At 41.2% G+C, this 22,236-nt stretch overlaps 1 protein-coding gene across 1 annotated transcript in view; it reads right to left on the minus strand.

The window, feature by feature from the left end:
- The window catches only part of LOC311136644 (teneurin-1-like), a gene marked incomplete at both ends in the record, with an annotated part of 197,434 nt that overhangs the window by 30,160 nt on the left and 145,038 nt on the right, over positions 1–22,236 (minus strand). The window contains 4 exons of the mRNA XM_084170849.1: positions 16,957–17,189; positions 18,230–18,250; positions 20,293–20,542; positions 20,807–20,950. Of these exons, the coding sequence (XP_084026975.1) occupies positions 16,957–17,189; positions 18,230–18,250; positions 20,293–20,542; positions 20,807–20,950 (648 nt within the window). The remainder of the gene's footprint in view (positions 1–16,956; positions 17,190–18,229; positions 18,251–20,292; positions 20,543–20,806; positions 20,951–22,236) is intronic.

Consider the following 22,236-nt stretch of genomic DNA (forward strand, 5'->3'; position numbering starts at 1 on the left):
GGTAGTCACCTGGAATGCATTTAATTAACAGGTGTGCCATGTTAAAAGTTAATTTGTGAAATTTCTTTCCCTCTTAATGCATTTGAGCCAATCAGTTGTGTTGTGACAAGGTAGGGGGGGTATACAGAAGATAGCCTTATTTGGTAAAATACCAAGACATGAAGGTCAGTCAATACGGAAAATGTCAAGAACTTTGAAAGTTTCTTCAAGTGCAGTCGCAAAAACCATCAAGCTCTATGATGAAACTGGCTCTCATGAGGACCACGACAGGAATGGAAGACCCAGAGTTAACTCTGCTGCAGAGGATAAGTTCATTAGAGTTACCAGCCTCAGAAATTGCAGCCCAAATATATGCTTCACAGAGTTCAAGTAACAGACACATCTCAACATCAACTGTTCAGAGGGGACTGTGTGAATCAGGCCTTCATGGTTGAATTGCTGCAAAGAAACCACTACTAAAGGACACCAATAAGAAGAAGAGACCTGCTTGGGCCAAGAAACATGAGCAATGGACATTAGACCGGTGGAAATGTATCATTTGGTCTGGAGTCCAAATTGGAGATTTTTGGTTCCAACCGCCGCGTCATCGTGAGAGATGATCTCCGCATGTGTATTTCCCACCGTAAAGCATGGAGGAGGAGGAGGAGGTGTTATGGTGTGGAAGTGCTTTGCTGGTGACACTGTCTGTGATTTATTTAGAATTCAAGGCACACTTAACCAGCATGGCTACCACAGCATTCTACAGCAATACGCCATCCCATCTGGTTTGGGCCTAGTGGGACTATCATTTGTTTTTCAACAGGACAATGACCCAACACACCTCCAGGCAGTGTAAAGGCTATTTTACCAAGAAGGAGAGTGATGGAGTGCTGCATCAGATGACCTGACCTCCACAATCCCCCGACTCAACCCAATTGAGATGGTTTGGGATTAGTTGGACAGCAGAGTAAAGGAAAAACCGCCAACAAGTGCTCAGCATATGTGGGAACTCCTTTAAGACTGTTGGAAAAGCATTCCAGGTGAAGCTGGTTGAGAGAATGCCAAGAGTGTGCAAAGCTGTCATCAAGACAAAGGGTGGCTATTTGAAGTTTCTCAAATATAAAATATGCTTTGATTTGTTTACCACTTTCTTGTTTACTACATGATTCCATATGTGCTATTTCATAGTTTTGATGTCTTCACTATTATTCTACAATGTAAAAAATAGTAAAAATAAAGAAAAACCCTTGAATGAGTAGGTGTGTCCAAACTTTTGACTGGTAGTGTATGTGTAGGTTTTCAACTAAGACCGTCGATGTAGGCTTGGGAGCCGAAAAGAACAGCTGTGTGACATACAACAGCGGAATTACACTCCAGCACAATGGTTGTGCATTTAATGTGTATCAGGAATGCACAATTCTGAGGTACAGCGCAGTAAATGGATTGCCTTGGCATGGAGAGGCCTTGGAAAGCCTATAGAATGGATTTCTTTACTATGTCCGTGTGAACAATCAGACAACACAATTCTGCCATCAATCCTTGTACCACTCAAGGTCAGGTTGAGATATCCTGTTTGAGTCAGGCAGTTAGTAAGCCTGGTGGGCCGAAGGGCATCATGTTGGCTGCTTCTCTGGGACTGGGACTAGCCTTGAACCTATTGGCTTTGTGTCCAGGTCCACACAGTGTTTATATCAGGGCTGGCCAGCCAAATCCTCCAGGGGCGCTGTCTGTCTGCTGCCAGTTATCTCTCATTTAGCCAATGGTCAGGGCCCGAGAAGCCAGGTGAGTGGACTCACTCCTCTGACCAATCAATGATGAAACCAATAAATTAAAAGTTATTGTAAATAAGATGAAACTGAAATCCTACAGATGCTGTGTATGTTTTCCTGGAAAATTTTCACAATCTATTTCAGCAGTCTGAACAAACTCTACAGTTGACAACATTATATCCTCAAATAAGTTATGCAATGGGTGCTAGGTTAATTTCGTTTAAGACACAGAGATACTGCAGAGGATATTTTTAACTGATTGCCAGACATGTTCCCATGAATAATAGAACTCAAAATGCATAATTAAAAAATCCATATATTTCAACCGAAATACTCACAAGTTTGAACAACATTAATGTCAATACTGCTTGTATAGAGACATACTGTACCTCATCATTGAGCTTAATTGCATGACATATCACCCTCATCATCTAGTTAATTATGCATGATGTGGGATGATAAGTGGTCCCGTCATACCCTTCATAGTGTACAAAATAGCACGTTGTCACTAGTTAACACAGCCACAAAGTCACAATTATGGCTAAACCCTGCCCATTTCTACAATTTCTCTTTTTAACATTTGATTTGAAACCTAACCCTAACCTTAACCCTAACCCAAACCCCACTGCTAACCTTGTGCCTAACCCAAATAACAGAGAGCGTACAAAAATAGAGAGCAGAGCAGAAACCCCCATGTTACATAAAACACCCATAAATCATTAAGATGGAAATCATGTTTCAACTCATCTTAGTTTGATCTAATTAATATTCCAAAATACAAAACAGCTTCATGTAAATGCAAGTATCTGTGACCTTGGGGGTGAAGCTGTTAATACGCTGGGCAACATGTTCACTTCAAATAAATGTTTATTTGTCACATGCGCTGAATACAACGGGTGTAGTCTTTACCGTGAAACGCTTGCTTACGAGCTCTTCCCAAAGATGCAGAGTTAAAAAATAAAAATAGTAACACAAGAGGAATAAAATACACAAGAATGGAGCTATATACAGGGAGTACCAGTACCAGATCAATGTGCAGGGGTACAAGATAGCTGCGGTAGATATTTACATGAAGGTAGGGTAAAGTGACTAGGCATCAGGATAGATAACAATAAGAGTAGAATAAAGAACAGAGTAGCAGCAGCATATGATGAGCGTAAAAGTGTGTATGTGTGCGTGAGTGTATGTGTGTTTGTGTTGTGTCGGTATGCGTGTATGTGTGTTATGTATGTGTGTGCGTATGTTATGCATGTGAATGTGTGTGGGTGTTGTGTGAGAGTGTCAGTGTAGCGTGAGTGTGTACGTACAGTGCCATCAGAAAGTATTCACAACCCTTGACTTTTTCCACATTTTGTTGTGTTACAGCCTGAAGTTAAAATGGATTAAATTGAGATGTTTTTGTCACTGGCCTACACATACCCCAGAATACAAATATTCCAAAACATGCACCCTGTTTGTAACAAGGCACTAAAGTAAAACTGCAGAAAAGCAAATACCTTTTTGTCCTAAATACAAAGTGTTATGTCTGGGGCAAATCTAATACAACACATCACTGAGTACCACTCTCCAAATTTTCAAGCATAGTGGTGGCTGCATCATGTTATGGGTATGCTTGTAATCGTTACAGAATGGGGAGTTTTTCAGGATAGAAAATAAACAGAATGGAGCTAAGTACAGGCAACATCCTAGAGTAAAACCTGGTTCAGTCTGCTTTCCACCAGACACTGGGAAATTAATTCACATTTCAGCAGGACAATAACCTAAAACACAAGGCCAAATCTACACTGGAGTTGCTTATCAAGAAGACATTGAATGTTCCTGAGTGACCGAGTTACAGTTCTGACTTAAATCTACTTGACAATCTATGGCAAGACCTGAAAATGGGGGTCAAGCAATGATCAACAACCAATTTGACAGAGCTTGAAGAATTTTGAAAATAATAATGGGCAAATTTTGCACAATCCAGGTATGGAAAGCTCTTAGAGACTTACCCAGAAAGACTCACAGCTGTAATCGCTGCCAAAAGTGCTTCTACAAAGTATTGACTCAGGGGTGTGAATACTTATGTAAATGAGATATTTCTGTATTTCATTTTCAATAAATTGGTAAAAAGGTCTAAAAACATATTTAACTTTGTCATTATGGGGTATTGTGTGTAGATGGGTGAATTTTTTTTAATATTTAATCAATTTTGAATTGTAACACAACAAAATGTGGAATAAGTCAAGGGGTATGAATAATTTCAGAAGGCACTATATAGCCTTGTGAGTGTGCATAGAGTCAGTGCAAGATAGGGTCAGTGCAGATAGATCGGGTAACCATTTAATTAACGATTTAGCAGTCTTATGGCTATTTAGCAGTCTTATGGCTTGGGGGCAGAAGCTGTCTCGGAGCCTGTTGGTCCGAGAGCCGATGTTCCGTTACCGTTTGCCGGACGGTAGCAGAGTGAACAGTCTATGGCTTTGGTGGCTCCAGTCTTCTGCAATTTTTCGGGCCTTCCTCTGACACCGCCTGATATAGAGATCCTGGATGGCAGGGAGCTCAGCCCCAGTGATGTTCTGTAGCACTTTGCGGTCGAGGGCGGTGCATTTGCCATACCAAGCGGTGATGCAGCCAGTCAAGATGCTCTTGGTGGTGCAGCTGTAGAACTTTTTGAGGCCATGTCGACTACAGCTCCATCGACGTGGATGGGGGCATGCTCACCCCTCTTTCTCCTGTAGTCCACGATCAGCTCCTTGGTCTTACTGATATTGAGGGGGAGATTGTTGTCCTGGAACCACACTGCCAAGTCTCTGACATCCTCCCTGTAGGCTGTCTCATCGCCGTCAGTGATCAGGCCTTCCACCGTCGTGTAGTCAGTAAACTTGATGATGTTGGAGTCGTGCGTGGCCACGCAGTCGTGGGTGAACAGGGAGTACAGGAGGTGACTAAGCACATACCTCTGAGGGGCCCCCGTGTTGAGGGTCAGCGTGGCGGAGGTGGTTGCCTACCCTCACTTGTTGGATATGAGAATTAGTTCCAGTCACAGAGGCAGGAATGCTAGGAACGCTGGGATGGAGCAAATCTAACCACATCTTTTGATTTGAGTGATGCTGTTGATGGAAGTATTGACCACTACTACCTCAGGTCTTCTCCAGTTTCCACATATTGAGAGCAACTTCAGGATAACAGTAGGGGGAGGATTTTTACGGTGTCCAATATTTCAAGCTCTCCTATACTGTTGGCATAGTGTATGTGGTAGTTGCATTGCTGTAGTGTTTGCATAATATTCTTTTTATATAGTCATAGTGAAATATATTCAAAGCATAATTTGAAATGCAAATATATTTTTCTATGGTAGAAAATATAAAGGGAACACTGACACTGTTACATGATACCTATGCATATGAGAGGTCTAAAAGTAGCACTAAATAGATTAATCATCCAGATATGATTGATTAAGCCCTCTGTAAATTAATAATGTCTAGGTTACCTCATTGAATCCCCGACCCCCAAACATTGGCCTGGTGAGTTACATTCACTGCTGAACGAGAGAGACCAAATAATTTATGGCACAGACAAAAAGAATGCTACTTCAGATGCCAGGAGTCCAAAGCTATTACCCTGGGTATCATGTAACATTTCACAGCACAAGCTTAGGTGGATACCCTGGGGAAAAGATGGGAAATAAGATGATAAATTGACCAGTCACCAGGTCTGACCCAGCGTTAATACCTTGGCCAATGTATTTAATAAAATAAAGAAGGGAAAACATTAATTTTGAGGAGAAGCTCTTGACCCTGATCTATCTCTGGTCCCTGCTGCTGGGGTGAGATGCAGCATATCCAGGGCAGCCTAGCCTGGCCAGTGCTGGTTGGGGGAAGCTGCAGTGTGCCTGCCTGGGATGCCTGGATGACTGGGTGCCTGGTGCTGCTCCCTGGCTTCCACCGCCAGTTGCTCCACATCAGAGAGACTGATCTGTGGGCCCTGCTTGAGCATACGTGTGTTCACAGATGACTGCTCCTGCCACTTTCACGTACATTTCCTCATTAAAACAGCACTGGTAGCCTCCATTCCGTCTCGCACTGATAACGCAGAGTGTACACGGCCTATGCGATGATTGCACGGACAGCTCTTGTTCTCTCTAGAGAGGGCTTTCGTGTGTGGCAGCTTGATTCCTGCACCACACGGGAGGTCGATAATTGGCCATATATGTTTGAGTTGAGAACTGCCACAAACGTGCCGGAAAATGCCTTTGATTTTCTTTGAAACACTGCCACATTGAAACTAAACCATGGGATCTGTGTATCTGGTATAGCTAGCGTCCACCTTTGTTATTGAAAAACATTGAAATCCAGTGTGGGCTTTCAAAGGGTTTGGCATTATTTTTGGGTGAATAAGGCTGGGGGCTAAAGTGAGGGGTGTTCTGAGATTGGGAGGGGAGTTACTGTACATTGGTACAGTATATCACCTGAAACACTACTACTACCACTACTGCTATTGTACCATGGAAGACAAAGAGGGTGTATTATTGATACTAATTTTCTTACAGTACATTGTGGCCCACTTGCGGCAACGTGTTGCCAGATATGGAACCTAGTGGTTGACCTACTTCTGGGAGACCTTTTTATGGTTAATCAAGAAGCAAAACACTTCTACATCTATTTCATGGCCAAGCACTCTCTCCAGCTAAATCATGAAAATACTTAATCAATGCGCAATGTGTTGGATTATTTTTTGTTTATAATCGGTTCGTCACCATATTTCCAGTCAATATGAATCCACTGAAAGTGAAGTAAACCCAATGTTTGTTTAACCACATCACAGCTGCTGCTTGATCTACTGTTAGAATCAGATACATTTCTAGCAGACATTACAGACCCTCTACACTGCATCTAAATGACATTACAGTAAGTAAACAAACCAGTAAACCTGGGATTTCAACAATTATCTTTAACATGGGTGAAATCCTCCTGTAACAGTCAGTTAAATGCATTTATATCAAATATACAGTACATCTCTGGATATGATGGTATTGAGTCCTTTGTTGTTTTGTGGCAAGAATTTAGAGTGAGAAAACAACAACTCTCAGATTTCCGTGGGGTGAGGACTATCGACTGCTCTTAGGTCAAGAGTGTATTGATTGAAAATATATTTTTTAAGTGTGCAACTTAATTTTGTTGTGCAAAACTTTCTAAAAGCACTTTTTTGTTCTTAGTAGACAATTGAATCATGTGGACCTGGTATCATGTTATCAGACATTTGAATCAGTCTGCCAATGATCTTATCTTTCTTTAAAAGCATATTTTCATCCTTAAGAGCCCTAGTCACTCACAAGTCAGTGGAAAAATCCACTTGTTCTGCCCTCTTCTTGCTAAGATGTATCAAGCAACAGCTTGCTTACCAGGACATGAAATCATTGGCAGTGGCATACCACTGTTTCTTGGGGCCCCCCGCAAGGTCTGAGCAATTCTACACATTTTGCCATGGGGCAAATAGAAAAATGTGCAGTTTTATAGCTAATATCATGCTATTCTACACATTTTGCCATTAGGCTGAGAGAAAATGTTGCTGTTTTAAAGCTAATTTCCTGCAATACTACACATATTGCCATGGGGCAGAGAGAAACATTTGCATTTCTATAACTAATCTCTTGCTATTCTATACATTTTGCAATGAGGCTGAGAGAATTTTGAATTTTTAAAGATAATTTTCTGCCTGTGGGCCTCCCTACCTTGCGGGTGTGTGTGTTACGCCAGTGATCATTGGATATGCATTATCTAATGGATAGATTTGAACTCGGTTCAACAACAACTCCTAACCTGTTGCTGTTCATGGACTCTGGGTTTTGTCCAAAAACAGCATATCAGATGTTCTCTTGGTTAGAAGAGCTTTTTGTACTTCATTTCTTCCCTCTACTTTTACACCTGGGATCAGTCTGGTTCCATTAGAAACATAAACTCATAAAAGTTGCTTCACGATCACAATGTTTTTAAAACCCTGAAGGGAGATTTGGCCTTTAGATGTAATGGAACATGCACATATTTCAACCATATTCCAATCTCCTTACTTCAACTAATAGCAAAAACATATGATATACACAAGACCACCAGGCCATGCATATTACTAATGCATGCATAAGGAAATAACATGAACCCATATACTAATTAGAAAAAGTATCTGTGTGTTACATTAACTTGGCAAGACAAGGCCTCTTTACCATTCAGAAATAAAATTAAAAGCATCTGCCTACATTATTCACACCCTCTCCTGTCAATCAGAAAGGCTGACAAGCTGATGAAGGAAGACTCACAATCTGTGTGACAGTGACAGAGCATCAGCTAAAGACCCACCAACACACCTAATTGATTCACTAATTGATTTAGCAAAAAGTGTGCCAATGTCATCTTTCATAATCTAGCTTCTCCCTCAGGCTGTCTTAAGGAGCTAAAAAAAACTAGCCCTTCACAAGTGCTGGGCTAAAGATCAGGGTTATTTGAAAGCATTGTTCTAAAGAATAATAATACAGCATTACTGTGTGAGGTGTTCTGGTAAAGTATGTTTCTTATATCAAACTGCAAACAGACAGCACCTTTCATCTGTATGACAGATCTAACAGCATCTAGTCCTAGTCACAACAAGCCTGCCAACCATCATCACCAAATGCATACAAATGACTAATCACAAAATCCACACATTAATACAATGTATTTCTATTCAGGCCAAGAGGAACATTAGCTGGTACAGTACACAGTCGCTTGCAGGTGGAACAATGTAGTATTTGCAGTTACCGTAACAACATGGGAATCTATTCACCAGGGGGAATGGATTGATCTCAATTTCGTTGTCGTTATGAGCGACAGACCAACTAATCCACCCCCATCTGGAGTGTCATTTCATCATGTCTGAGCCATTTATCAGCCTCACATGACTATATTAAAACAAACCCATGGCTCCACATTAATGCTTGTCCTCTTGTCCGGGACAAGTCAAAAAAAATTGTCGGACAAGAAGAATAAATCACACAAAAATCACAATATCAAACAATTACTCCAATCAGAATTGGATCAGAGAGGCCAACATTTCAATAATATTAAAATCTATTTCTCAACTACATAAATAAAAAAGCCTACATGTCAAAGTGTAAGTGATATGCATATTGGCTACAGCCTCATGTCCAAACAGATGCTGACATGAGGAAGGCATCAGAAAATGTAGCCAAACTTTAATGAGACTTTTAATTACATAAATATAGGCTAAACGCCAGTCATGTTTGACAAATATAATGAAGGATAAAGGCTTGATTCTGTCGACATACTGGAGGCACGGTTCATTTAGATCAAATGGTCAAAAGACCTGAGTGAAGGACAGTGCTGCGCACCACTTATCACCCAACATAAATCTTGAAACTATTTAACCATAAACTTAATTGTCATTTTATGAGTCATGTCTTAACTTGTTTCAAAGTAGCCAAGCCCAAAATATGACCATAGAAATGTTGAGGAAATTATTTTATAAACACGCCATTGAAACCAGCATTTTTCTCATATTCTATTGTTTTTCAAATCAACATTATTTTATTGTCCAGCAGCCAAAGGCATAATCTTAGTCATATTAGCAACCCATGCTAGTCGATGTATCTTTAGATCTCCCCTCTTTCTTAATTTCTAACATATATTTGTCACATGAAACCTCTCACGCGTGCAGTGCGCATTGTGCGCTTATAATATGAAGAAATACAACTTAATCAACATTTTAAGCTAAACGCTCTGATCTGTTGCATCAGCCTCATTACTGTGTGTGGTAAAACATCTCTTTATCAGACATATATTAAAAATCTGGTGCTATTACTACCCCTATTTTTGCACATTGCAATTTACTTTCCTTGATTTTGATCGCGCCTGTACAAATTGTTTTCACTGATTTAATCAAACCCTTACATGTCCTCAAAGACAGATCAATAAAACAAGACTACTTTGATTATGACACATTGGGGATGTGAAGATGATTGTAGAACCCAAAATAACAACCTAACACAATTTACTAAATGTAATACTGCCTGTTAATACTATAGCCAGACTAGTTAAGAGTATAGTTGGCATAAAAACGCATAATCCAAAGGCCTATTTATGCAACACAACATAATGCAGCAGGATGCACAAAATGAGGATAAATCCAAGGCTGACTGAGGTGACAGTGATGAACTGTTGTTGTGGTTTCATGGTTCAGGGAGCTATTATAATTAATAGTTCTAATGTTTTATGTGCTTCTGGGGACACTGCAAAAACCGTGGGACTGAGGAGAGTGTCAATACAACATCAATATCAATGAAGGCCCAAACAGTAGTGCATGTATGGACTGCAGCCACTTCAGAATGACTGCATCTGTATCTGTGAGAGCCAGTAATACTCATTATTCCTGAAGGTTAATGCCACGCTGTGGAGTACTGCAGCCTCTCCTCCTCTCGCCTCCCTTTGCAGATCTGTCAGCCATGACACACTTAAATCCTGTTAGCAATACACTATCCTGCTCCCTCCCAACCTGGGTGCCCTGATTTAGGAACAGTTTCATCACTCGTCATGGTTTTACAGTAACATCTTTATTTTGATTTGGCTGCCATCATTTACTCCCATGTGACAATAAAACACACACAAAAAATAAATAAACTGGCTGCATGGGACCGGGGACCGTGTCACATGATGCTGTAACAGCCCTGTAAAGGCCTGTATGTTGAAGAGGGGTCATTCCACGTTCAAAAGCACAAGAAAGAGGATTTCAACACCCACCATCTCAGATTGCTCTGAAATTGTTTTTGTTGTTTAGAAACAAATAAAATTAGCATTCCTGCAACATTATTTTGTTGAAATATAATTTGATCGCTGAGAATTAATGTAATTGATTACACCCAAATTAGTCATTTTCATTTATAGGATTCATATAATACTCAATAAATATTTGCACCCAAAAAATGTATAACAATTAGTTAGACATTGGTCAAAAGCCACCAATGGACCCTCCACACCCCACACCAATCCCACCCCAACAACGAGTATATAGTTCTCTATGTCTGACAAGTAGTATGGAGCTGCGGCTCAGAGTATTGTTTCTTCATCCTATGTAATGTATTCTCAGTGAATTTGGTGATGGTTTTTTTCCCCCTGTTCAGAGACATTTGTCATTTAAGTTGTTAGATTTATGTCCCATCCTACATCCTGATATTACCAGGTTCTGACCACTAGATGGTGCTGTTCCAGGTGATTTCTTTTTTTAAAGATCCCCCCCACCTCCCATTTGAAACAGTGGCCAAGTAAACAAAACCAACGCATGGGTTTCTGTCATGCGTTGTCCATAAACTGCTTACAGGGTAAGGAAACCAATATATAATTTTGTAATTTGGGTGAACTATCCATTTATCTCCCGAGTGGCGCAGTGGTCTAAGGCACTGCATTGCAGTGCTAGCTGTGTCACTAGAGATCCTGGTTCGAATCCAGGCTCTGTCGTAGCCGGCCGTGACCGGGAGACCCATAGGGCGGCGCACAATTCGTCCAGGGTAGGGGAGGGAATGGCCGGCAGGGATGTAGCTCAGTTGGTAGAGCATGGCGTTTGCAATGCCAGGGTTGTGGGTTCGATTCCCACGGGGGGCCAGTATGATTATTATTATTTTTTTTATAATGTATGCACTCACTAACTGTAAGTCGCTCTGGATAAGAGCGTCTGCTAAATGACAAAAATGTAAAAAATGTAACATTAAAAATACATCACCTAATAGTAGGAACAGCACCATCTAGTGGTCAGAACCTTGTAATATTAGGATTTATACAACGGGTGGGTCTAATCCTGAATGCTGATTGGTTAAAACCGCATTCCAGCCAGTGTCTATTCCACAAGTTACCACCAGCTAAATCTATGACGTTAAAATGCCTATTTACTCTGTTCCTTCTGACTGCGCAGTCCACAGTCTCATCAGCCCAGCCAAGCAATCTATAAACTTGATCTCCACTATAAAAAGCATCTAGACATTATCTCACATTTCTTTTAGACTAAGATTTAGTTTTCATCAGCGGAGATTTGTATAAACCTTGCCGTCTGTCTCTCCGACATTTGCAACATAGTTTCAATATTCAAATTCGATCTCCTGCTGTTCCATAGGAATGGACATGTCGGGACTCGGGACGAGACAGACAGACAGGCAGGCAGCGTTTCTCAGCAAGTCGAAATCCTGAATCAGCTGGCATCATTTTTATGGATATATACAAAGAAATGTAAATTGAAAAAAGGTCAAACGAAACAAAGTGCAGCTAGTTTGCAGTCTTTCCAGCTTCAGTTTGAAGTGATTGCGTTAGCTATGTTGTTGGCTAGCTTCTCTGAACAACAGTGTCCTGACGAGTGAGCACATTCGTGTCCTCGTCTCGGGCCTAACAACACCCGTGCCAATATATCCTCCAAACACCGGCTTATCAAGCATTATCACTTAAGTAGGATGGGACATAAGCCTAACAACTTCAATGACTAATTTCTCTGAACAGGGAGAAAAAAACACTCAATTCACTGAGAATACATTACATAGGATGAAGAAAAAATACTCTGAGCCACAGCTCCATACTACTTGTCAGACATAGAGAACTGATACTGTATACTCGTTGCTAGGGTGGGATTAGCATGGGGTGTGGGGACTCCGTGGGTGATACTGCATACTCGTTGTTAGGGTGGGATTGGCGTGGGGTGTGGGAGGTCCGTGGGTGGCTTTTGACAATTTCTCTGGATTCCTCATCTTACTCATTGTTAGAAAAAAGCTTAGTCCAAATCGGATATTAGGTACTATATTTTTTGTATATTATATGAATCCTATAAATTAAAATGGCCAATTTGGGTGCAATCAATTAGCTTAATTTCTCAGAGATCAAATTATATTTCATCAAAATAATGTTGGAGGAATGCTAATCTTATCTGTTTCTAACTTCAGAAATGATTTCAGAACAATCTGAGATGGTGGGTGTCATGGCTTGCTGAAATTACATTGAACAACACAAGGGTGAGTCAGTTATTGGGACTGTGTGTGATGGACTCTGATGCAGTGACTGTGTGTATCACCTGATAATGCAGGGGTGGGAAATAAACTAGTCTCGAGGTCCACATCAGGATTTCAAAATTCAGCGAAGGGCCGCACAGATTTCAAAATTCAGCAAAGGGCCGCACAGATTTTATGGGGGCCGATTTGTTCGTCAAAAGCAATTTGCGGGCCAGAAAAAGGGCAGTTATTTGAAAACGTATATGTCCATTATAATTTCTACATACTTTTTATCTAGTTTTAGATGTTCAAGAGTGGCCTGGAGTGTTTTTTCTAACCCAAAATAATAATCCCCCCCATTTACTCAAACCTCCCCCGGATCCAGACTGCAAACTCATTCAATCTGGCCCACGGGCCGTATGTTGCCCACCCCTGTGATAAGGACATTACTCTGGCGCCTACGGGGCCATGGGATCCCTGGTATTGTGTATTGGAGGAGCAGCAAAATTCATTTCCATTGCTGCCATACTGTGCTGTGTGGTCTAACTTAGCTGCACCCAGCCCAGACGATAAGGCTGAGGGAGAGGTTGAGGGAGAAGGGGAGGGGGAGAGAGGGGCGGGCACATAGCTGGAATTAATAGCATCTCAGCACTGGAGCCAAAAAATTATGCCCGGGCTGAAGCCAGTCTAAATGACGTGCCCACACTGCTCTGAGCCTAATTTGGCTCTTACACATATTCACTGTAGAGAGGAGACTGCAGACAGGAATTTCAACCCTGACAAAAAGGAGAGACACTCTGTTTGAACTTCAAAGCTGCCGCTGTTTGAGAACAGAAAATGAATGGGATCATCACTGGTGGACAAAGCCTCAACCTCAACCAATTTCAAGGACTTTCTATTGACAAGACAGAAGCACATTGAACCTCTGCTAATAATATCTGTCAATATTCAGACCCTGAATCATATTACTTCTCAGGTTCAAAAAAGGGTCTGGTCACTGGATGCATATACAGTGCCTTCAGAAAGTATTCATAGCCCTATACTTATTCCACATTTTGTTGTGTTACAGCCTGAATTCAAAATGGATTTCAATTTCAATTCACCCATTACACAATACCCCTTAATGAGAAAGTGAAAACATGTTTTTAGAAATGTTAACAAATTGATTGAAAATGAAATACAGAAATATCTCATTTACGTAAGTAGTCACACCCCTGAGTCCAATCATGTTAGAATCACCTTCGGCAGTGATTACAGCTGTGAGTCTTTCTGGGTAAGTCTCTAAGAGCTTTGCACACCTGGATTGTACAATATTTACACATTATAATTTTTTTTATTCTTCAAGCTCTGTCAAGTTGGTTGTTGATCATTGCTAGACAGCCATTTTTAAGTCTTGCCATAGATTTTCACGCCGATTTAAGTCAAAACTGTAACTAGGCCACTCAGGAACATTCAATGTCGTCTTGGTAAACTAGTGTACAGTGGGGGAAAAAAATATTTAGTCAGCCACCAATTGTGCAAGTTCTCCCACTTAAAAAGATGAGAGAGGCCTGTAATTTTCATCATAGGTACACGTCAACTATGACAGACAAATTGAGAAAAGAAAATCCAGAAAATCACATTGTAGGATTTTTTATGAATTTATTTGCAAATTATGGTGGAAAATAAGTATTTGGTCACCTACAAACAAGCAAGATTTCTGGCTCTCACAGACCTGTAACTTCTTCTTTAAGAGGCTCCTCTGTCCTCCACTCGTTACCTGTATTAATGGCACCTGTTTGAACTTGTTATCAGTATAAAAGACACCTGTCCACAACCTCAAACAGTCACACTCCAAACTCCACTATGGCCAAGACCAAAGAGCTGTCAAAGGACACCAGAAACAAAATTGTAGACATGCACCAGGCTGGGAAGACTGAATCTGCAATAGGTAAGCAGCTTGGTTTGAAGAAATCAACTGTGGGAGCAATTATTAGGAAATGGAAGACATACAAGACCACTGATAATCTCCCTCGATCTGGGGCTCCACGCAAGATCTCACCCCGTGGGGTCAAAATGATCACAAGAACGGTGAGCAAAAATCCCAGAACCACACAGGGGGACCTAGTGAATGACCTGCAGAGAGCTGGGACCAAAGTAACAAAGCCTACTATCAGTAACACACTACGCCGCCAGGGACTCAAATCCTGCAGTGCCAGACGTGTCCCCCTGCTTAAGCCAGTACATGTCCAGGCCCGTCTGAAGTTTGCTAGAGTGCATTTGGATTATCCAGAAGAGGATTGGGAGAATGTCATATGGTCAGATGAAACCAAAATATAACTTTTTGGTAAAAACTCAACTCGTCGTGTTTGGAGGACAATGAATGCTGAGTTGCATCCAAAGAACACCATACCTACTGTGAAGCATGGGGGTGGAAACATCATGCTTTGGGGCTGTTTTTCTGCAAAGGGACCAGGACGACTGATCCGTGTAAAGGAAAGAATGAATGGGGCCATGTATCGTGAGATTTTGAGTGAAAACTTCCTTCCATCAGCAAGGGCATTGAAGATGAAACGTGGCTGGGTCTTTCAGCATGACAATGATCCCAAACACACCGCCCGGGCAACGAAGGAGTGGCTTCGTAAGAAGCATTTCAAGGTCCTGGAGTGGCCTAGCCAGTCTCCAGATCTCAACCCCATAGAAAATCTTTGGAGGGAGTTGAAAGTCTGTGTTGCCCAGCGACAGCCCCAAAACATCACTGCTCTAGAGGAGATCTGCATGGAGGAATGGGCCAAAATACCAGCAACAGTGTGTGAAAACCTTGTGAAGACTTACAGAAAACGTTTGACCTGTGTCATTGCCAACAAAGGGTATATAACAAAGTATTGAGAAACTTTTGTTATTGACCAAATACTTATTTTCCACCATAATTTGCAAATAAATTCATTGAAAATCCTACAATGTGATTTTCTGGATTTATTTTTCTCATTTTGTCTGTCATAGTTGACGTGTACCTATGAGGAAAATTACAGGCCTCTCTCATCTTTTTAAGTGGTAGAACTTGCACAATTGGTGGCTGACTAAATACTTTTTTCCCCCACTGTATACTTGGCCTTGTGTTTTAGGTTATTGTCCTGTTGAAAGGTGAATTTGTCTCCCAGTGTCTGTTGGACTGAACCAGGTTTTATTCTAGGATTTTGCCTGTGCTTAGCTCTATTCCATTTATTTTTATCCTAAAAAACTCCCTAGTCCTTGCCGATGACAAGTATACCCATAACGTGATGCAGCAACCACCATGCTTGAAAATATGAATAATGGTACTCAGTGATGTGTTGTGTTGGATTTGACCCAAACATAACGCCTTGTATTCAGGACATAAAGTTCATTTCTTTGCCACATTCTTTGCAGTTTTACTTTAGTGCCTTATTGCAAACAGGATGCATGTTTTGGAATATTTGTATTCTGGTACAGGGTTTCTTCTTTTAACTCTGTCATTTAGGTTAGTGTTGTGGAGTAACTACAACGTTGTTGATCCATCCTTAGTTTTCTCCTATCACAGCCATTAAACTCTATAACTGTTTTAAAGTCACCGTTGGCCTCATGGTGAAATCCCCTGAGCGCTTTCCTTCATCTCCGGCAACTGAGTTAGGAAGGACGCCGGTATCTTTGTAGTGACAAAGTGTAATTAATAACTTCACGATGCTCAAAGGGATATTCAATGTCTGCTTTTTTAAACTTTTACCCTTCTACCAATCGGTGCCCTTCTTTGCGAGGAATTGGAAAACCTCCCGGGTCTTTGTGGTTGAATCTGTGTTTGAAATTCACTGCTCGACTGAGGGACCTTACAGATAATTTTATGTGTAGGATACAGAGATGCACTATTATTGTACACAGAGTGAGTCCATGCAACAAAGGGGTTGAATACTTATTGACTGAAGACATTTCAGCTTTTCATTTGTAATAATTTGTAAAAAATTTTACATGATGGGATATTGTGTGTAGGCCAGTGACACAAAATTTCAATTTAATCTATTTTAGGCTGTAACACAACAAAATGTGGAAAAAGTCAAGGGGTGTGAATACTTTCTGAAGGCACTGTAAATAGCTGTGTCCTTTTAAATCTCTCACTTCACAAAATAAAATGTATTCAGCTAAATTTCAGATTGAAAGCAATAAGGTAGCCCTCGACTTTTTTGAGGATTTTAGACTCATTGCCATATTAAGGTAATGATGATGCTGTACCTCTGGGGTTGTTGAGGGAGGCCTCAGTGGCTTTGCCCCCATCTCCACAGTGGCCCTGGTCGAAGGGGGTGCACTGGTCCCCAGTCCCTGCCACCACCTCCATGTTCTTGGCCAGGTCCTTTGGCTCCGTGAGGGTCCTGAGTCTGTAGACCCTCCTGCTGCTGGTGTCAGACAGGTAAAGGATCTCCCTTACTGGGTCCATGGCCAAGTAGTACTTATGGGCTGGGCTGGTGCTGAAAGGAAAAGACTTGTGAGCAAAACATTACCTAGTCACTTAGGTCTACAGTACCAAAAACATGAACAATGTACTGTTTGTATGACGTACACATATACAGTACTGAGCAATCTTCAAAGAGCTGGCTTTTATCACTAAACACCAGTTCAGTTGCCTCCGACAGTCTTTCATATTAAATGGTTGCTCAAGAGGAACCACGTCATCAGCTCAGACATTAACATCTTGCTGACGTGAAACAAACATCTGCCAACCACAGACAGACTCAATCTTTTCATCAGAAGTTATTATTAAAATCCTTACAGCGCTAATTCTGACAGCTGTATCACCTTTACAGTTGATTCACTGCAACTGAAAGGGGACTGAAATAATGACAAAATGATGGAGGCAACCTAAGTGCCTGTGTAATGTGAGCCTGTAAATATTAAGCTATGATTATAGATGCTGATTCGGAGAGGAACATTACTCATCTCAGGCTTTAGCTGAATGTGCCATCCCATAGAAGCAGTGAAGAAAAAAAGCACAGCTAGTTCAGTGATTTTTTTTACAGGCTTTGATTGAGAAAGAATCAATTGCGAACATGACAGCTGCTTGAAACGATGAATCATATCTCTGGGAGAGATGAGAGCCTGTTCGTTCGGGGGAGAGAGAATGAGAAGCCTATCCCAACACAACAGTGTTACACTGGCCTTCAGCGGGGCGCTCAACCATCTAAACACACATGAAAGGCTGGGGCTTGTCTATGATAAGAGGCACCCTTTAAAGACCTCGCCTCGTTTGTATTTCTCTCCAAAGATAGCCCCATTTCTGATCCCTGCTACTTTTAAATCCAGGTCAATATACTTCCATATTGACTGACTCTCCTCGCTTCTTATCCTGTATTCTGTAACCAAATGAGAGCATCTTCTTTCATCCATGAAAGGGAGGCTGGCAGTTTGCAACTGAAGCACTGCTCTCTTCATGCAGCAGTGTCATAAAAAACAGTTTTGAGGAAAATACATTATGTTCTGAGTCTGACTGAATACGGTATTGAAAACGTACCTGTGCCTGATATCTCGATTCCTAGCAGCGTTGTATTAATGAGATAGAAAGACAGTATTAGTTCTGATCCTTGGAGAAGTGTCTGCTCTTCGATCCATGATTACAATTATGAAAGCATTTCAATGAAACTTCTCTGTTCAATTTGTGTGCACAACAGATTACTTATTTTCTAATATTTTTCCATTTCATCTTGAAAATTGAACAATCATAACAACAATAGCAAAATATTTTGGCAACTAGCACTACATCAACTTTTATTATACTGTATATGTCGAATGCTTCAACCTCAAATAGTGCTTGACATAATGTACAAATACAGTTGAAGTCGGAAGTTCACATACACCTTAGCCAAATACATTTAAACTCAGTTTTTCACAATTCCGGACATTTAATCCTAGTAAAAATTCCCTGTCTTATGTCAGAATAACTTCTTTCATCACATACCCAGTGGGTCAGAAGTTTACATACACTCAATTAGTATTTGGTAGCGTTGCCTTTAAATTGTTTAACTTGGGTCAAACGTTTCGGGTAGCCTTCCACAAGCTTCCCACAATAAGTTGGGTGAATTTTGGCTCATTCCTCTTGACAGAGCAGGTGTAACTGAGTCAGGTTTGTAGGCCTCCTTGCTCGCACACGCTTTTTCAGTTCACGCTTTGTGATGGCCACTCCAATGCCTTGACTTTGTTGTCCTTAAGCCATTTTGCCACAACTTTGGAAGTATGCTTGGGGTCATTGTCCATTTGGAAGACCCATTTGCGACCAAGCTTTAACTTCCTGACTGATGTCTTGAGATGTCTCTTCAATATATCCATATAATTTTCCTTCCTCATGATGCCATCTATTTTGTGAAGTGCACCAGTCCCTCCTGCAGCAAAGCACCCCCACAGCATGATGCTGCCACCACCTGCTTCACGGTTGGGATGGTGTTCTTCGGCTTGCAAGCAACCCCCTTTTTCCTCCAAACATAACGATGGTCATTCTGGCCAAACAGTTGTATTTTTGTTTCATTAGACCAGGGGACATTTCTCCAAAAAGTACGATCTTTGTCCCCATGTGCAGTTGCAAACCGGTTTTGGAGCAGTGGCTTCTTCCTTGCTTAGCGGCCTTTCAGGTTATGTCGATATAGGACTCGTTTTACTGTGGATATAGATACTTTTGTACCTGTTTCCTCCAGCATCTTCACAAGGTCCTTTGCTGTTGTTCTGGGATTGATTTGCACTTTTTACACCAAAGTACGTTCATCTCTAGGAGACAGAACGCGTCTCCTTCCTGAGCGGTATGAAAGCTGCGTGGTCCCATGGTGTATATACTTGCGTACTATTGTTTGTACAGATGAACGTGGTACCTTCAGGCGTTTGGAAATTGCTCCCAAGGATGAACCAGACTTGTGGAGGTCTACAATTTTTTTTCTGAGGTCTTGGCTGATTTCTTTTGTTTTTTTTCCCATGATGTCAAGCAAAGAGGCACTGAGTTTGAAGGTAGGCCTTGAAATACATCCACAGGTACGCCCCCAATTGACTCATTTTCTGGAATTCTCCAAGCTGTTTAAAGGCACAGTCAACTTAGTGTATGTAAACTTCTGACCCACTGGAATTGTGATACAGTGAATTATAAGTGAAATAATCTGTCTGTAAACAATTGTTGGAAAAATTACTTGTGTCATGCACAAAGTAGATGTCCTAACCAACTTGCCAAAACTATAGTTTGTTAACAAGAAATGTGTGGAGTGGTTGAAAAACGAGTTTTAATGACTCCAACCTAAGTGTATGTAAACTTCCGACTTCAACTGTACATAATCACAGAAAAACACTGAAATTCTAATAGTTCACCTAATTTCAGTTTATGTGACAAAACAAGGAAGTATAGTGTAGAGAATAACTTTACCATCTAAACCGCTGTGAAATATAAAGAATAGAAATAGCGCACATAGAACATATCTACCACTTCTTAGACTTGCTTTCAATGAGAATGACATATCTAGAACACATATTTCTATGTGAATTTGGTCGAGTTGCCCAAAAAGTTACATATTGCTGCTTTAACTGTTAGTCTTAAAGTGTCACCTCAGTTCTAGAATGCTAATAGCAAATCCATTGGGTAGAATCCTTCTGATGAAGTTGAAGTCGCCAATGTAGATGCTGCCGTCGGAGCCACAAGTGATAGCGACAGGAGCGTAGAGCTTGCTGCCCAGGGCAAGGCCGTTACAGTTGGGGCAGGGGATGGTGCGCACATACCCCGTCCCCATCACTGTGTGGATGACTGGCGGTTGCTGGGAGATGAAGATGTTCTCTCCATTCCCTTTGTGTAGGACACCTGGAGTTTAAGGACAACTAGCAATTATAATCCAATCCAGTCCTTCCTAGAATCTTCAAAGTTCAACAAGACCAAGAATAATGCATTGTACTAGTCTATATCAAGTCATTTTAAATGGAAGTTAAAACAATGATAGTTTGGCAAGAATGTCTTCACAATATTCCTACTGGATAACCAGGTATGAAATAGTGTCAGGTCAGGTAGGCTTAGGGTAAAGTACTGTTGAATGGAATTGTGATACAGAGGAACAGGCAGAGCCCTCACCGCTTTGGAGGTTAAGGATGTGGTGCTTGTCCAGGGACCAGCCCCCTAGGTTGGAGGCAATCATCTCAAAGCCCTGCAGCTGAGCCATCCTTCTCTCCCACACAATGTAGTCAGCACATGACTCATACTCATAGCCTACAGAGACTGGAACACAATAGACCACTTGGCCGTTAATGTGACGCCGCCAATGCATTCATTACACTGTTGTTATTGCATGTACTACACTGTTGTTATTGCATTTACAATGAGACATACCTGGAAAACAACAACCCCTAATGCTTTTATGATGGTGCGGCTAGCTTCTGCACAGTGTACAATTGCTTGAATCTAGAGTTGCTGTGGTCAAGGCAGAGGCTGGAACGATGCAGCACAGTGATTATAGCGGAGCCTGGATGTGCTAACAGTCTGCGAGTCTCCGGAGCCTTTTTAATGCATCACTGATACCATCATGCTCTGCTGCATCCACCCAGTATGTGTGCACGCTCACACAATTTTTGTCGCTCTGTCTTGCTGTCTTGCTCTCTCTCTCTTCCTCTCTCACCCACACAAACACATGCGAAGGAAGCACACGCAAACACACACACACAACAAGCAGGACATAGTCAGTTACACAGAGTAGCTACAGGCTCCTGCCTGTCTCACCATGATAGATCAGCCTGTTACTATTGGCAACGGAGAGAGGGATGGTGAGGAGGAAGGAGGGAGAGAAAGCGTGAGCGAGAGATAGAAAGTATGAGGTTTGAGGTTGAGCTCAATTCCCACTGGTACATAAAGATAAATGAATAAATTAGAGCCTGTCTCATTTCCTTATCTCTTCTTCTGGTTTCGTGTGGATGAAAATATGTTTGCCCCATAACAAAATATGTGTTTTGAATTTCAATTTAGTTTGGATGTTGTTTCTAATTGTGCCATGTGTTCGGTCTGTAACGTATCACAGACTATTAACCACAGTGCATCATATCCACCATCAAGGAGCTGAATACACACAAATTAACCGTGCATTCAGTGAGAAAGGATTCCAATGCATGCACACCAGCCAGGCAATCAAGAAACTCTCTGGTATCTGATAGTAATACATGGAGCAATCAAGAGAGACATGCTCATAGTGTGTGAAAGAGATAAGAGTGCCCAGCTAGCACATAATGTTCTAAGAACTACAGTGGGGAGAACAAGTATTTGATACACTGCCGATTTTGCAGGTTTTCCTACTTACAAAGCATTTAGAGGTCTGTAATTTTTATCATAGGTACACTTCAACTGTGAGAGACGGAATCTAAAAAAAATCCAGAAAATCACATTGTATGATTTTTAAGTAATTCATTTGCATTTTATTGCATGACATAAGTATTTGATCACCTACCAACCAGTAAGAATTCCGGCTCTCACAGACCTGTTAGTTTTTCTTTAAGAAGCCCTCCTGTTCTACACTC

The sequence above is a fragment of the Coregonus lavaretus genome, assembly GCF_964263955.1.
Source record: "Coregonus lavaretus genome assembly, chromosome: 10".
In the NCBI taxonomy this organism is placed as follows: domain Eukaryota; kingdom Metazoa; phylum Chordata; class Actinopteri; order Salmoniformes; family Salmonidae; genus Coregonus; species Coregonus lavaretus.